Source organism: Uloborus diversus, chromosome 9 (genome assembly GCF_026930045.1).
Source record: "Uloborus diversus isolate 005 chromosome 9, Udiv.v.3.1, whole genome shotgun sequence".
NCBI lineage: Eukaryota > Metazoa > Arthropoda > Arachnida > Araneae > Uloboridae > Uloborus > Uloborus diversus.
In genome coordinates this window covers 24,097,243-24,113,027 of record NC_072739.1, presented here as the reverse complement: position 1 = coordinate 24,113,027, position 15,785 = coordinate 24,097,243, and the positions used below count along the sequence as shown (strand labels likewise).

General features: G+C 33.3%; 1 protein-coding gene across 1 annotated transcript in view; it reads right to left on the bottom strand.

The window, feature by feature from the left end:
• Positions 1-15,019, bottom strand: part of LOC129229803 (crooked neck-like protein 1) — a 146,285-nt gene extending 131,266 nt beyond the window's left edge. The window contains exons 1-2 of the mRNA XM_054864180.1: positions 14,999-15,019; positions 5,530-5,717 (exon numbers count right to left, since the gene is read on the bottom strand). Of these exons, the coding sequence (XP_054720155.1) occupies positions 5,530-5,577 (48 nt within the window). The 5' untranslated portion in view covers positions 5,578-5,717; positions 14,999-15,019. The remainder of the gene's footprint in view (positions 1-5,529; positions 5,718-14,998) is intronic.
• Positions 15,020-15,785: the final 766 nt, after the last annotated feature.

Here is a 15,785-nt window from a genome sequence, read left to right as displayed (position 1 = left end):
ATAAGAATCAATGCACAATTAGAAGTACTATACTAAAGAAAGAAAAAGTAGGAAAAAAAAGGAAAAAGTAGGAAAATAAGGAGAGAGCTCTAAAAAGTAGGAAAAAGTAGGAAAAATAGGAACTCTTCGGGGTCTGAGTATATCTCGGCCAGTGTAAACGGGGGTAATAGGCATTAGAAGTGTTGGGGCCCCCTCATACGAGTATTTTATACATAATCTCATATATTATTTCTCTAGTCTGTATTTCTGTCACCACATAAATCCTTCATCAAATTTCATATAGCTTACCCCTCATTTTAAAACTTATAGTTTTAGGTTCTGACTACAATTTTAAGTATTACCAACAATGTTTATTAACAATTAATACAGTAACTAAAAGGGAGCTCCATTTTTTTTTACTTTTTCCTTTCTTTCCTTTTTTTTATCGAAATTGAACTTTTTTCTTACATATTTTCAACTTTAAGATTTCTCCGGGGCCCCTCAGAATCTCGGGGCCCCTAAGCAACTGCCTACATTGCCTATTTAGTAATCCGGCCCTGGTTCTGCTCGTTGAATCTTGTTTACCAGAAAGTGTTTTGTGCGCCTGGGAAAGGAAGAAAACGCCTGGCGAAAATTGCAGGCATTTGAAAGAACATTGCATAAACTAATGTCTTTTTTACGACATGAAGTTGAATCTGATGAGATGATAAAACTAGCTCGATCATGTTTTGGAAGTGTTAAAAGTAAAAATAATGCGAGCGTTTTGGGTAGTGTAAATTCAGGGCATTGTGAAGTGCCTACTTCTGCTATGCTTTTGTCCACTGATTGCGGGAAGGGTAAGTTCAATTTGTGCTGTATTTTCTGTGAAAAAACCATTTACGTAGTAAATGCTTTAAAGCAGAACGAATGAGTTTAAGTGAAAGGGAAAAAATTGTTTATATGAAAAAATGTTTTAGCTGTTTAAATTCTAACCATTTTAAATATCAATGCAAAGGAAATACAAAATGTCCTGTGTGTAATAAGAACCATTTTAAGCTAATGTGCCTTAGTTTTTATAGTGAAAATGTTCATAAAAATAAATTACATGATCCAAAAACAAATGTTTCAATGTTGAATAATAGTAGAAATGAAAAGGTATTTTTACAAACTTTATATGTAAATGTAAGGCATAATGGTAAAACTTTAAAGTGTAGAACTTTGATAGATTGTGCTTCACAAAATTCTTATCTTATTAAGCATTCCACTGTTTTATTGCTCATATCAAGCTTTGTTCTATCCTCCAAAGCAAAATACTTTAGGATATTCTACAACGTAAAATCATTTGACCAAAATTGTTCTGCAAGTACTTCAAGCATTATATGCAAAAAAACGTGAAATTTTTCAAATTGGGTGCTAAAAATCAAAGTTGTTTCATATGGGAGTTTTTTTTTTTAATTGGACTGTTGCTATTTATTTCTGTGGAAATGAGATATTTCCGGAAACATCACAGCTTTTAACCAAGTGACTAATTAAAGAGAACTGAATTTGGAAAATTAGTTGATCATGAAAACTATAAATTCAAAAGAACTTTAACAAGGTGTCAAACCTAAACCGATTGAGATTCTCCAAAAATAGTTTATTTGCTTTTTAAAATGCATAGAAAGAGCAAAGACAACATTTTATAAAAATCCGAACCTAGGTGGCGAACAACATTTTTTTTTGGTTAATTTTACATGGCATGAAGGAGCAATTAAAATAATGTTACTAAATAAAAAAAACACTAAAATAATAAATAAAATAAGTCAAGTTTGGAATGCATGTAATAAAACACTTGAAAACTTTCTAAATAATTAAAATATTTTCTGGATGCAAAGGGATTGAAGTCTCAAACAAGACAAGCAATTTCCGGTGATGAACGTGTTTCATTATTGGCATGTTTCCAAAACACATGTGTGTGGTCAAAATTGCAGTAGATGAAGATTGATTGGGTAAGTCCTACAATGGACTTATCGAGCTCAACATTGTGAGCTTTCCTTCAAATTATCGTAATTTGCGAGAATTTTAGATTTTCTTCCAATTTTTTTAATTCTATCTTGAGTTGGGAGATATTTGTGGAAAATTTGCAGTTGCTACAGATTTTATGCACTGCAGTTCCTGCAGATTTTCGGCATTATAGTTTTTGCAGATTTTCTGCACCGTGGTTTCTGCAGAAATTTCACTGAAATTTGCAGAATTTCTGCAGAATATTTATCAGTTTTCCTCTCACATTTGAACAGAATTGTTCTCCAGCTCAGGCATTTGTTCTGCGACGTACGTCTCGAAGTACCGGTTCTGGACCACCAAGATTTATCACTGTGTTGGTTCCCGTTGGATAGCTTAATGTAACACATTTACCAAATTTTTTCATCTCATAATGTACTCAAAAGTTTAATACAGTTTTGTAAATATATGTTCGCATATTTAGCATAATTCACATAACCGGCTACATAAGAGAGAGCAGGGGTCTGTCCAGGATTTTTCACAGGGTCCGTTTTTTGCGAAAAATAAAATAATTTTGTGAAAAGTGAATTAATTTTGTGAAAAATAAAATAATTTCGTAAAAAAATTTTTTTTGTTAAATCGAAATTTTAGAATTTAGAGCAGGTACAAACTACATCATTTAAACTTAAAGTAGAGTGTTTTCCTCTTCTATGTTGAGAATATCATTCTGGGGTGTTTTTCTAGTATTTAGCGGGGGGGGGGGGGCGGCATCGCTCCCTCAAGTAGCAATATTTATCTACCATTCTACATTATGTTAAATTATACTAGAAATATTTCTGTACAGCATTTAAAATAATTGTAACAAATAAAATTCAGACGAGGGGGTTCAGCATTTAACTTTTTGACCCAAGACACTCTTAAAAAAGCACAGAATTTCGTTTAAAACTTATAAATTCCGTGATTTTAACAAAAATAAAGAGATTTTATTTGTTTACTTCTTAACAAAGCGTACTAAACATCAAAAATTCAAAAAATCGGAATCCCATAGCGGATGCAAAGAGATCGCAATTCTCAAAGTGAAGGCATCAAAGGTATAAAAACGGCTTGTAAAAGATATTTTTGATAAAATTTTTAAATTGCATTTTAGAGTCCTATGATAAACATATCATTAATATCTGTGGACACAGCTAAACCAGAAATAAAATTAAACCATTGATTCAGCATTTTAATTTTTGACTCATAAAAGAAAATGGAATTTTGCTTTGAAAACTTGAAGTGCGTGTTTTAACAAAAATCGACTTTTCATTCATTTGCATCCTAATAAAACGAAGTTAGCTTGAACAAAGAACAAAATATGATTCTTATATCAGATGTTAAAAGATTTCTTTTTTAAAATGTAGACGTCTAAAGAAAAAAAAAAGGCAAGTAAAACAGTTTATTTAAAGTTAATCACCCTTGTTAGCATCGGAAAAATCAAACCCATATAATTTTCTCCCAAAATAACAGTTGAACATCGTACCGCACCATAAAAACCCAGATATTGACAAGCTGGTAAAATGATGAGAATACTTTCTAATCAAGTTCATTATAAAGGTTTAATGCCAGACGCTAAATGGTGATAATTTTAAAGTTGGTAACCCTATCTGAAGTGATCACATTTTTTCCCCACCCTTACTATCCCTTTGCAGTTTTAAGTTCATTTCGCTGATATATATTATTGTTTATTAAATCACCAGAGGGGAGAAAAGTGCTTACCAAACGCCTTTACAGAAACGTTGACAACAACACCGCTGCTAATTAGCTGTGATAAAACAAACAAAATTATTTGAAACCAAACTTATTTCCAGCTGTTAATTTCTTTCCAAGAAGCAAACAACAAGCATTATATTTATTTGGCAGTAGCAATTTATCGCTTGCAGGAGCATCACAAGAGTGCCAATTTTTTTTTCTTTGCAAAATTAGCAGATTTTGTATAAGCTGATCCCTCTAATTTGACTTAAAAAAGGTTCCAAAAATTATCGGTTTAATATGCGTTATTTTGCTTTCAGATTTGCTCCTTCAAAAAACAATTTGTGAAAGATCCATTCTTGTTTATCAGAATTTTGTGAAGGGTCCGTTTTGGTTGATCAGGATTTTGTGAAAGGTCCGTTTTGTTTGATCGGGATTTTGTGAAAGGTCCCTTTTGTTTGATCGGATTTTTGTGAAGGGTCCGTTAACGGACCCAAATATCCTCTGGCCAGACCCCTGGAGAGGCAGCTTGGTGTTTGCAAACGAGAACCCCTACCGACTTAGAGTGCAGAATTGCATCATTTATTGTCTCACTATTGGCAATTTCAGTTTATCACCCCTTACAATGATGGCAAAAGATTGTGGAAAAGTTGAAGTAAATTAATTAAGAAGGACAAAGGAAACGTCACTCAATTTGGACTTCACAGGGCTTTAGTTTTTGATATCATTCCAGCACTCTAAACAGTTAAACTCCAGTTACAACTAAATTGGTTTCCGACCTCATTTAGATCATTTTAGGGTGAGCCTTCTGACATTTCTAATTATCATTGTGCTTGTGCGACAGTTTAATCTATTTCGGATCAGTTAAAAATCAGTGAAATTTGTCCATGAACTTCACTGCAATCGTTGATTTTAGAATGTAAAAACAATGCCTTCCCTCAAAGAAAAATCCTTGAAAAACTTGCTTTAAAATTCCATCTGCACCCCCCCCCCCCCCCCCCGCCTGGGAACCCTGATTAATTCGAATTTTTGTTTATTTGAGTTTATTATTTTACGATAAAAAAGTGAGCCCCCTTTCCCCTGAACCTGACGCATAAATGCCGAGACTTTTCACCCCTTCTTGTTGGAAGGGTAAGAAGTTATTTAGGGGGAGGGGTGATCTTCGTGTTTTGTGTTTTTTTAGCTTAGTTTTACTGTACTAAAACGGGGGGGGGGGAGGAGGCAAACAGAGAGTTTCTTCTTTATTTGTAAGGTTGTTTAATTTACACAGCTTCAATCAATAGAGTAAAAGGAAATCCATGTTAAATGAACAACCTTACAGGCACAGGAGCAGTCTTTTTTTTTTAACTGTAAATTGAGATTTGATAGTTTTAACTTTCAGGGGAAAAAAGGTGTAAATAATAGGTGCATCATTAATTTTGCACTTTCATAAAAGATAGTCTGTGGATAAGATGCAGGAAATTACAGTAGTCTAGGTAAAAAGGAGGAAGCAAGATTATGCATTGGAAAAAAAAGGAAAAAAAATTTTAAAAAATAGGAAAAAAAAGGAGCTTTGCGGATCCTGGTGCACGGATACATTTGATGCTGTGCAGATACATTTGCTGTAGATATGTGCATTGGCTGAAAATTGTTAATAATATCTACATTAAACACCGACTTCAAAATTTGAAGATAAATTAATGAAAGATGTTTTCATTCCTGCTGATAGTTTTGAGCTATGTGCGGTAATACTTTATATTTTTATTTTACTATGGGTACAATCTTATTCCACCGATAATGAGGAGTCTACTGTAATTTGAATTTCAACTACAAGAAAAAATTGTTTTTTTTTAAACCAAAAAGTTTTTCTTTAAATTAACTTACCTTCGCAACTTTCGGTACTTTTTGAGGTTGTGCTATATAGCTCGCCATAGTTCCAGTAGATTTAAGAAACTGTTCAATTAAAAAATTTATCTCTTTCTTTGACACAATAATTTTCTACTTTGTTATTTTTTTTCTGAGAAACATTTGAATACCATCTGCAGATCTTCCGTTATTTTTCAGTTTTTGTCCTAAAATAAAAAATAGCAATAATAGATCAAGAACAGGCGTTTCGAATTAAAATAACACAGGAGAGAAAAACAAGTAACAACCAGTATTAACCCATAAGGCACCAAAGCTCCCATTGTGAGAACATCTACTTTTAAATTTTTTCTCTAAAGAAATTGGAGTTATTTATAAAAAATACATTCCATGTTAATTTTAACAAAACAGAGTATATCATTAAAATAATTCAGTAGAATTTTTTAATTTTATGCATTTTTCTATATTTTTCCAAAAGATGGTACTTAGCTTTTTTTTACAAAGATGTAAAAAACTAAAAAAAAAACTAAATTAATGAACTCTTATTTTTTTTCAAGTGCTCAGCATATTTAAAGAAGATATTCTAAGAAATACACGAAAATCCCAGAATGAAATGATTAATTTAAAGCAATGCTAGAAGTGCTTAAAGTTTTTGTTCTCGGAGTAGGAGCTTTGGCGGGAACCGGTAGCATTCTTCCTCTATTATGCGCGAGGGCTTACAAAGAAAGAAATGCTGCTAGGCAGAAAGGGGCAACCTACGTTTCTGGGTCTTTTGAAAAAAGATTCTTGGAACTTTGTTTTGTGAATAGTGAATGTTTCTACCATTCTCAAGACAGTTTGACCGAGAACAGTATTATATTTTTCCTTCTCTTGTGAATTTATCCTTTTGACAGAATTAGCTTTCAAATTTTGAGATCTTTATTGCTAATATTGGAGTATTGCTTTTTTAATTGTTCTAAAAGTTTTTGTGGGTTTTCTAAAAGTGAACCAACATACCCCAGGTTCTTGATCTAAAAAAAGTTGTCCTGATTTTTTTCTTTACAACAAAAAATAAACTGCTAATACTTAAGAACTAAAAGAACTTATTTTAGGAGTAGATTCAATTTATTGCTTTATTCTTCACTAATGATACCCGCACGGCTTTGCCCGTAATAGAAAAATCAAAAGGTCTTTTGGTTCGCCTGTATATTTACAAAAAATGTATGGTGAATTCTCTCGCCAGTTGGCTTGTACCCATCTTACGGTTCCACGTTATGATAATTTCGTATCTCGCCAATTGGCTTGTGCCCATGTTACGGTTCCAAGTTATGATAATTTCGTAATTTACTCGTCCATCTTATATTTGTTTTTTTTTAAATTGGAATAGAAAAAGAACCACATCAAATTTTCAAAAAATCGCTTCGAGGTGCACACCCCCATGCTACATACTAACTTTGTGCCAAATTTCATGAAAATCGGCCGAACAGTTTAGGCGCTATGCGCGTCACAGACGACATCCAGACATCCTCCGGACAGAGAGACTTTTAGCTTTATTATTAGTAAAGATAAAGATGAAACCCATTTTTAAAAAATCAAGTTACTTAGTTATGATTTCATAACCAATCAAAAATAGAGTCCCAATTTCCTCTATTACCTTATGGGATTTTGACTGATCTGGTGGTCCCGAATTTCAGTATATTTTCAATGTGACATTTGAAAAATGTCCAGTATAAAATACCCCAGTACATATTGTACAAAAAAAAAAGAGAAAAATTGCTTTCACGTTAAAATAAAGGAACAAAGTAAGGCATGTCAGATGTCATTTAGTACATTAATATTAGGGCCATTAAACAAAAATATAAAATCATTCGTGCCGTAGGTGACCGATCATACATTTAATTAATTAAATGCAATTATTTAAAATGGAAATGAACAAAATGTTGTTGCCTAAAAATATATGATTCTGGAAGCAAAAAATTTTGCCTTTTTTGATTGAATTTAAAAAAACTTAACTTACCTTTAAAAATGCAATTAAAAAAGTTTTGGCTTAAAAACATCTTCTCCCTAACATGTCCTGTCCCCCTTAACCCCCTTGCAGTTGGACAGTCCCAGAATTACATGTTAAATGGATGAGATATCTCGTCATAAACTGCAAGGTGGTTAAAACTTATCCAGAAATTTCGATTTACCGAAGATGGTCTGGTATTGATCACTTCAGATAACCAAGGATCTACTATAAAAGTTAAATTGTTAGTAAAATTTGCATTAAAACCTATCATTTCTAATAACAAATTCAAGACTGAAGAAATCAACACATCACTTTGTCTGTTCTAACAGGAGGCCACTTTCAATCTGGTACCCCCACCCCCTAGAGCTTAGGTGCACCTCCCCTAAATATCCCACAGACCCCCCCCCCCTCCCCCATAATATCAAAAACCTCGCTCTAAAAATGAGAAAAATACCCCTCAAAACATCCTCTAAAAAAACTTCAATGGCACAGTCTGCGGCATGCCCCCCCCCCCCCCCCGGTGGGCACCCCTCAAATATATGATGAAGAAATAGCCATTACAGTTGATTCTATCATTGTAGCTATTGAACAATGAGGAAGTATTGTTGTTGTTTAGACTCTATAAACAATAATTCAAACAATACTAAAAGGTGACAAATATGTAGAGTCCGTAACATGTTCATAAACATGCAGTTCTTTAGTAAGTAATCCCGTAAAAAATATTTACCTTTTTAAAAATTATTTTGGTGCTTAAATGTAGATAAACTGAGCCATAGTAGAAAACCTTCATTAGGTAAGAATAGTTCTTACTTTCACAGAAAATTTGAAGACAGTTTAATCAAAAATTTCCATGTCTTTTGAGTGTAGAGTACGTAACATGCTATATATCTTCCTATATCTTTAGAAATTCAACACAAATCTAAACTTTTTTCAATGCTATGACATAAGTACACATAGGACTAATCATTTACAAAAAGTTTAACTTTACTATTTGCACTAATCCATGGGCGTCGTGACCGGGGGGGGGGGGGTCGATCCCCTCAATAATTGAGAGTCGGACCCCCAAAAAGTTGGAATTTTGGAGGATAAAATCCATTATTTTGGCGAAAATCATTACTTTTTTAATTCCAAAAAACAGGATGATAATTCAGTTACATAACACATAATTTATTACGTGAAATGCAGTTGTGAAATCTTTAATTTTTATGTAATTAAAACAAAAGGGACTTTACGACCACAAAAGGAAAGCAACTGTCTCCAATGAAAACTTAGAAGCAAAAAATTACTGCAGAAGCGGTGTCAGAAGTCTAAACTACCTCGCAAGCACGTCCGTCATTTTGAATTTTTACGGAGAGGGTCAGGGGCAAAGAGTAAATACTCCATGAAAATTATAAAAAAAAAAAATCAAGAATAATTTTTATTTTCTCCGTCATTTTCTATAGAAGGACAGGAATTTCAGGGTCATACATTATGTCGAGGTTAGAAGACGCTTAAGATCCTAAAAACACTCTTCTGGGTTTCTACAGAACTTCTACAACAGCAGAAGACCACCTCTTATAACAGGCCAAGGAACAAAATAGGCACCCAAAAAAGTAGAGAAAAGATATTTTAAACCATAAAAAAGAGACTAAAAGTAGACAAGCTCAGGCCTATTTTGCAGTAGCCCAGGGGCATGAGCCTTACATCTTTTCGGGCAGAATAAATTTGATTAATCCATTAAATATTTTAATAGTATGAAAAAAAAACTTTATAAGTATTGTATAAAATCATACTATATTTGAAGTTTGCTCAGTCTTATGGATAACACCATCTTCTTCATAACTATTATCTACTTTTCGTTTTATGGAGTTAGTCAATTTGTCAAGTGAGGCATTCAAATATCTCATTGGAAATTTTGAAATAACTATTTAATTTTAATTTATTCTCTTTTTCCAAATGATGATCAAACAAAAGTGATAATTTCATTCAAGTTCAGTCTGAAAAAAAGATTTATCAATAATTCATTAAGAATAAATTAAAATAAAAAGGCATGCTAAGCTAATATGATAAAATAACTTCCATATTTAAAACTAATTGAAATATTTGCAGGATAGAAAAGGATTATAAATTCAATTTTGAGAAGAAAAATTTTTTAAGCTGAGTTTTACTTCAGTTTTGAAACGAAACTGAAAAGAAAAGTTCCTCGAAATATCTAACAAAAAATAATAATAAATAAATTACGCAAAAGGATTGAAATCTGCATTGCAGCAAGCATTTTTTCTGCAAAACATGTTGCAATTTTGCATACTTTTTATTACTTAATTATTTTTAAATTAATTTCAAATAATAAATCAAATGTTTATTTGTTTCAAATATGGTACTTTCCTTAACGTAAGTTTATTGCAATGAAAAAGCCATTTCATACAAGGATGTGATAGTTTTCAAACTTAATAATTGTATTATTTTCGGATGCAAAAGGAGTGAAGTCTAAAATACAATAATCAGTTCTCTGCGAAGCTCAAGTTAAATCAGGGTTAAATTAAATCAGAGGTGCCCCCTCCGCTTAGAAAAAGGGCACACCGCGACTAAATTTTGCAAAGACCCCCCACCCTCACAAAAAAAGTAAGAGCCCCCCCCCCCCTAAAAATGAAAAAAATACCTCTCAAAACAACCCTCCCTAAAAATTTCAATGGCGCAGTCTGTGTCATGACCCCCCCCCCCCCCCTAGGTTGGCATCCCTGGTTAAAAAAATACCTTTGTGCATAAAAAGTAAAATAAGAAATAACGTCATGTTGGCATATTATTATTTTATAATTTTCAGTTCTGCTTTTTAATTCTTTTTAAAAAATGTTTTATTTAAATTTTAAACAAATTAAAAATCAAATGCTTATTTCTTTCTACCCTATAACTAAGTTCATTAAAAAAAAGGGAATAAAAAAGTAAATAAAATTGAAATATGTTACATTGCAATACAAAAAAGCTATCCTACACTGGCACATGATTGCTCCAAAACTGAAAAATATTTGAAGGATGCACATGGGCGGATTTATAGGGGGCAGAGGGGGACAATGCCCCCCCCCCCAGTTTTGGGAGGACTTTATATAGTAACAACACATCTTCCAAAACATTTTTAAAAAATCATTATTTTTTTCTTTTTTGATTACTTCAGAAAGGTATGGGTGGATTTATAGGAGAGGGGGGGCATAGGGAACAATGACCCCCATATTTGGAAGGATTTTAAATAGTAACAACACATCTTCCAAAATCTCAAAATAAAAAAATCATTATTTTTTTCTTTTTCAAATAGTTTAATGAAAATGAAGAGAATAGCGAATGTCCTTTTCTGATAGGAGAAAAAAAAAAGAACATTAAATACAAATAGTACAGCTGTCACTGGGGTGCTGAAAATATGCCTAAATTCACTATTTTAGACTGAAAACCATTTGGGCCAGTATATTCAATTCATTTCATTTTATTTCATAAATGAAAACCATATAAATGAAAATATAGGCTAAAAGAGCTATGCATTCAGATACAATACTTATAATAATTGACGATTATTTTTAAACTAGAACCTAAAGCAAAGGGAACCCTCCTCCCCCATTTGCGCTAACAGAATGATCTACTTGTTATGATTTGTTTTCTTTCTTTTCAAAATGTTTATTTTCAATTTGCGTGATTTCAAAAAACTAGATATTTTGTGTTGTTACAGACGAAAGAATTTTAAGATTCTGTATTCTCACACAATTAGGTTGGTAAAATTGTAAACATCTTTTAACTGTAAAAACCGACGAATTTTCGTAAAAATTACAAAAATCTGCAGGCAAGAGTGAATTATATATGGGGCCGGATTTGCCAATAAGATAAACAAGCTATAGCTTTGGGCCACTGCTTTGAAGTGGGTCCGTAACTTGCAAAAAATTGCATGATTTTTACCTTAAAAAATGGAAAGTGCTTGAAAAAACTAATTTCATTTTCAAGTGCTTGAAAACCTTGAATATTTGGAAACGTGTGGCCACAAACCTTAAATTTTAAAATTTCTTAATAAATAATGAGAGAAATACCAAAATATGTCAAATTCAGCTCCTTGCTACATCCTGCATCAAAAGTGTAAAAATCATGGTTCTTAAGTTTGTAACATATTACTTGAAATTTTTGTGACTCACATGTTTCATATCTTGCTATTTATTTAATCCCAAACGCAGTATTTTGGAAATTCTTTTGTATTGATGGCTTTTATCTTGCTTCTACTGCATATTGTTAATCTGTTTAGTCCGTGAAAAAATGATACACTACCTCTATTCCTTTTCGTTTTCTGCACTGCTTATAATTAAAAAAAGGTTGTTGTAATGATAGAATTCTATAGTTTTTATTTTCTCTTTTAAACTTAAAATAGCTGTTTTTTTTTTTTTTTTAAGTTTGAACAATACTGTACAACTGTATAATCTAGTACTCAATTTCAGAGACTAGAATTTCAAATGAGGTGCCTTAAATTATTAATGTTCTAAAATCCTTTAAAAGAATTGGCGCAGTAGGGCTCTTGTGCCACTATCTACTAGGGCTCTTGTGCCAAAACACCCAATTTAACCAACCAAACCTTGAAAATAATTAGACAAGTCTTTGAAACTCCTCAGCAAAGTGTGCTTCTATTTTATTTCTTATCAAGTGTATAAATTATGAATTGTTCTGATAAGTAGTATGTTACTATCATGTTACATATTTTCTAAAACTGTACACCATTTCTTTTAAAGTATTAACTTACATCACAAAGCACATTTAAATCATAAAACTTTAAAAAAAATTATTTGTCTATTTTCCCCCGAGATTTTTGTCTATCCAATTAACCCTTATAAGGCTTCAAAATACAGAATTTTTTATCCATTTTACAAAATTTCCTCCGGGGGAGAAATTTTTGAACCCCCTAAAATTGGAGATATTCTATATCCCACTTAAAAGGGTCCTTTTAAGTGCAATACAGAATATCTCGAGCCCTGTGTCGAGCCCTCTTGATAACAGTCACCTCTCTTAAGGTCAATTCAAAAAGGACAGCATAAAAACACACATTAATGAAAAGGACACACAAAAAAAGTAAAGCATGGCCTTATGCATCGCAAAAAAACAGATCAAAACATGGGGCAATTAAATCAGGCAATTTAAAATGTTGTTCAAAAAAAAAAAACTCTGCACATAGGGGAGTGGTTTATTGCACTACATTCCATTGACAAAGCTCCTTTTTTTCAGCCATTTTTTTGATCATTAGAAGCGATGTGATTGGTCAAGCTGCGTACGTTTGCAAAACGAAATTCCGCGAACTGAAATCGTTTCAACAGGCGTCAAAAGTAAGATTTTCATAGCACTCGTGGAAAAAAAAAAGAGATTTTAGAGACTAAATCATGAAAATAGAGACTGAAGAGACACTCAAAAAAAAAAAAAAAGAGACAAATAGCTAGAAAAGAGACTAGTTCCGAGGCCTGTTATAACTGATATGTTGTCCTCTCCCTCCTTTTTTTAGAAGTTTCCCCTCCAATTTCATTATTTTAATGATAAAAAGAAGAAAAGCTTTCAGTCTTAAAAATGGACAAGTGAATGATAAATGAGGATCTTTACTAATAATAAAGCTGAAAGTGTCAGGATCTCTGTGACGCGCATAGCGCCTAGACCGTTTGGCCGATTTTCATGAAATTTGGCACAAAGTTAGTTTGTAGCATGGGGGTGCGCACCTCGAAGCGATTTTTCGGAAATTCAATGTAGTTCTTTTTCTATTCCAATTTTAAGAACAAAATTCTCATAAGATGGACGAGAAAAAAACGAAATTATCATTACGTGAAACCGTAACCAAGCCAATTGGCGAGAAAATTCACCATACATTATATGCAAATATACAGGCGAACTAAAAGACCTTTTAATTTTCTATTACAGGCAAAGCCGTGCGGGTACCACTAGTATACAATAAAAGTGAAAAGAAAATATTTCTTTTCTTTTTTTTTTCCAAAATACAATCTTAAAGTATTATTTAGGAACATCGAGATTCTGTATTATGAAATTACCTTACCAAAGAGACCTACAATCGTGTTTTTAAAACTTCGATTAAAACTCAATCTCTCTTCTCTTAACCCTTCAAGCGGCCGTGACGTAAAATTCCTTCACCCAGCGATGTATCGAAGAGCGGCCGTGTCGAAAAATTTCGCCATGAATATTCTTCCATAGAATTTTACGCCGCAGTCGTTCTCGAAGCAGAGTATTCAAGGCCAAATTTTTCGACACGGCCGCTCTTCAGTACATCGCTGGGTGAAGGAATTTTACGTCACAGCCGCTTGAAGGGTTAAACATCAACAATAATCGTCTAAAACTGCGTTTATAGAACAATAGTTTCTAAAATTTTCCCGGAAGAGAATCCCCCGCACCCCCCATTTCAGGGTCAATATTATGCTTTAGTAGGTTAACTCAGCTCAAAATACAGAAAAAACGGTTAAGTCATGCAACGTTAAGACTTCATAAAAAATATCTTAGAAAAAATTCGCTACAGAAAAATAACACACAGTTGCTAATCAAGGTGTTTCATTTTATAAGATTATGTATTAAATTGATAATGTTAATCCATTTTTACTGTACATGCTTTTTTTATGCAATTTGAAATTTGCAGTTTTAAAGTTGGTCCCCCACAATAAATTTTATCTGATGACGCCAAAGCACTAATTCATGAGTAGAAGGCTAAAACCATCCTTATGAAGTGTAGAGTCCGTAACAGCCAAATACTGTGAAATGCCCCATAATCGCACCTCATTAATTTTACTTTTTTTAAAACAATTAGCGGAAAATTAGTAGGGAATCAAAATGCTTCTTTTTTTCAAGGGGAAAAAAAATTTCCTTCATTTGATCAATTTTCTCTGAATTTTTGTTATTTTTTCAAAATTCTGATATTTCCCTGAGTAATAAAGTCCCCTGACTTTTCCCTGATCTGCCATTACCCTGTTATTTTTCTTCCATCCACGATTTAAAAAGGATTCTTTGCAAAAACATCATGTAAAACTTATATGCTGAAACCATTTCAAAATTTAAACTTCTTTTTTGCACCAATATCAGTCACATTTATCGCATTCCTTTGAGTTTTAAAATTACATAATTAAGTTTTAACGAAATAGTTATTGGCAATTTTTCAAGCAAAATATTTTTTGAATGAATATATAAGAGAAAATTATCAAATACTCTCAATTAGTCGATGCATTACGAAAATTGTAAAACATACGAATTGAGTAGCTTAAATCCCTTTAGCTTTAGCATATTTTTGGACAGTTATAACTTTCGGAAGGTAAAAATCACCTGTCCTAAACCAATTTTGAACAGTCCCAAACCCAATCCTGGAAAAAAAGTTAACCATTGAAGATTGCATTCCAAATCACAAATTTTTAAGTTGCAAGAGGAGAGATAAAACAATCCAAGGAACTTCAGCTAAAAATGGCTAAGAAAATGGAAACAAAAATTTTCTAATTAATATAAAAATCCATGAAATTACTATTTCCTTACAGCTAGTTCCTTGAGTCTGGCGCCTTAGCTATCGTACTTGTACCAGTGTTGCCAACTCTTCGAAAGGACTGGGGCTAAGTCAAGCTAAAAAAAGGGCTAGATCAAGCTAGAGTCCCTATATGAAAACGTAGTTTTCAGAGTTACGACAACAGCTACGCTCGGAAAGCGCAACCGGTTCCATGGGGAAAATAGGGTTGCCGCCGAGCTGCAAGATTGGCTCCTTGCTCGCTTTCGAGTTTCCTTTAAAAAAATAGTCACAAGCGGGAGCGGGAAGAGGCTAAAACGGGTTTTGAATGATGTAAGCACGCGGATTCGAAAATGCATGCCGTCAATTCGCAACTCCAACGAACTATAGCGGGCACTGAAGTCACTGTCTAATGGCGGAATTGAAAACTAAAACAAACGCACATGGTAACGAAGAAAATGCTAAAAGTGTTGTGATTTTTGTTCGTACGTATGATTTTTTTCGCTTTATTCTTTTTAAATTAATTTTCAAAGTCTTGTTGATATTCTGACCCACGTAGAAAGAACCCACTCAGCATAATGTCGTCGCCCAGGTGTCACTGGGACGTCATCTGCTGACGATAGAGGCGTCTCGGCAACGTCACTCTCCGGCGTCCTAAGTCTGCCCCCATGTCCGGGTTCAATAACGGTCTGTAGACGTCCCCAGAAGGGCACCGTCTGACATCCGGGAGACGGACGGCGACTATTAAGGGACGGCGCAGAAACGACCCAGGATCGCCTTAGGGCGGACTAACCCACATTAAAGCGACGGTCTCACGGCGTC